This window comes from Gigantopelta aegis, unplaced genomic scaffold, assembly GCF_016097555.1.
Source record: "Gigantopelta aegis isolate Gae_Host unplaced genomic scaffold, Gae_host_genome ctg8126_pilon_pilon, whole genome shotgun sequence".
Lineage (NCBI taxonomy): Eukaryota > Metazoa > Mollusca > Gastropoda > Neomphalida > Peltospiridae > Gigantopelta > Gigantopelta aegis.
Window position 1 is genome coordinate 7,343 of NW_024536316.1, and position 1,795 is coordinate 9,137.

Sequence of the window (1,795 nt, forward strand, 5' to 3'; positions counted from 1 at the left end):
ATTGAAAGCAATAGGATATACGTAAATGTTAATTTTAATAATAAAATCATACACTATTAGCCAGACATGTTACAGATAGCATTACTGGCACAAGCACGGTAAAATATGTCTTGGGCATTATACCTTTAATGTACTCTTCCACTGTTTTCTGTCTTTGAGTTTGAGTGCCATATATTAACCTTGCATTAAGAAAATACCCATTTAAAAATATTCATCAACTACACAGAAAACATTTATCGTCAAAATGTTTTTAGACTATTGGATTTATGCAAATTAAGGAACATGGTGGTCGAGATCGCATGACCAAAGAAATCAACAAAAAGTATGCAAACATCACTCGCGATGTTCTCAATCTTTTCAAGTCTTATTGTCATGAATGTCAGAAGAAACGTAAGCGCCCAAGGATTAAGGGTGCTGTAGTGCGCCCCATTCTCACAAATGAGTTCGCTTCTCGTGCACAAATTGATCTTATTGATATGCAGTCCATGCCCCAAAAATTATTTAAGTGGATTTTTGTCTATCAAGACCACCTAACCAAGTTTGTCATTCTTCGAGCCCTAACTTCAAAGCGTGCTGCTGAGGTCGCTCATCACCTGCTTGATATATTCCTTCTCAATGGTGCCCCATCTATTCTCCAGAGCGACAATGGAAGTGAATTCACAGCAGAGGTTATCAGTGAACTGAAAATTGTGTGGCCCAGGCTGGTTATGGTCCATGGTAAACCTCGACACCCTCAAAGTCAGGGGTCTGTGGAAAGGGCAAATGGTGATATCAAGGATACGCTTGTTGCATGGATGGGAGATAATGACACAAATGATTGGTCAGTAGGCATAAAATTTGTTCAATTCCAAAAGAATTCGAGTTATCATTCAGGAATACAGAGATCGCCATATGCTGCCATGTTTGGATGTGAAGCCAAAGTTGGCTTAACATCGTCGTCTTTGCCAACAGAAGTAGTTGTACGGATGCAAAGTGAGGATGATCTTATATCTGCCATATCCAATGTACCAATCGTCCTAGAACATACTGCTGCTGATATACACGAATCAGTACCAAGCACCAGTCAGGAACCAGCACCGAGCAGCAGTCATGAAGTCATGCCAAACACTAGTCAGGAACCAGATGAGTGGGACAGTAGACTAAATATACTCAAACACAATGAAAACGCAAAAACAACTTTTCATTGCAAATAACGACAAACTATTAATGAATTGATGGATAATGTAATATGACATTAATGACTGGTATTAATGAGATACATTCACATGGAAACATGGGCAGTTATCATCATTAATCGAGTTGCATTCGTAATCGAAAAGTTCACCCTCCCGCCCCCCCCCCCCCCCATTCGTAATCGAAAAGTTCAACCCTCCCCCCCCCCCCCCCCCCCCCCCGATGTTGGCGTGGGGTCGTAATGGGACATTGGCCAGGTCGAGGTCGATCACGGACACTCCCGGTATGTTGATGACGTTCAACAAGTCGTTCATTAGTTGATGGATGGAATCTGAAGGTCCTAGCAACTTGGCTTTGCGAAGTCCCCACTTGAATCATGCCCAACGCTGGCTCTCTTTGTTCTTCTCTGAGTTGTGGCATTCTTAATGTGACGAGGAATATGACACCGATACGTGACTTTTATTGCCCACACATACAGACTTTCTCACGTGTATTGCATTCAGCATGATTGAGCATATAGTTGACCGCATTTCACACCATTTTATTTGGTGTTCTGCTATTGTTGTGTAACGAGATTCGAACACAGATTAAACCCGACAAAGTACCAATCATGGCTTCCTCT

General features: G+C 41.8%; 1 protein-coding gene across 1 annotated transcript; it reads left to right on the top strand.

Moving 5' to 3' along the window:
* Positions 1 to 266: 266 nt before the first annotated feature.
* Positions 267 to 1,134, top strand: LOC121366983 (KRAB-A domain-containing protein 2-like; the record flags this gene model as incomplete). The annotated part of the gene is made up of 1 exon (XM_041491201.1): positions 267 to 1,134. A coding segment is annotated over exon 1 (868 nt), but the record flags the coding sequence as incomplete, so codon positions are not given.
* Between the last annotated feature and the right edge of the window lie 661 nt (positions 1,135 to 1,795).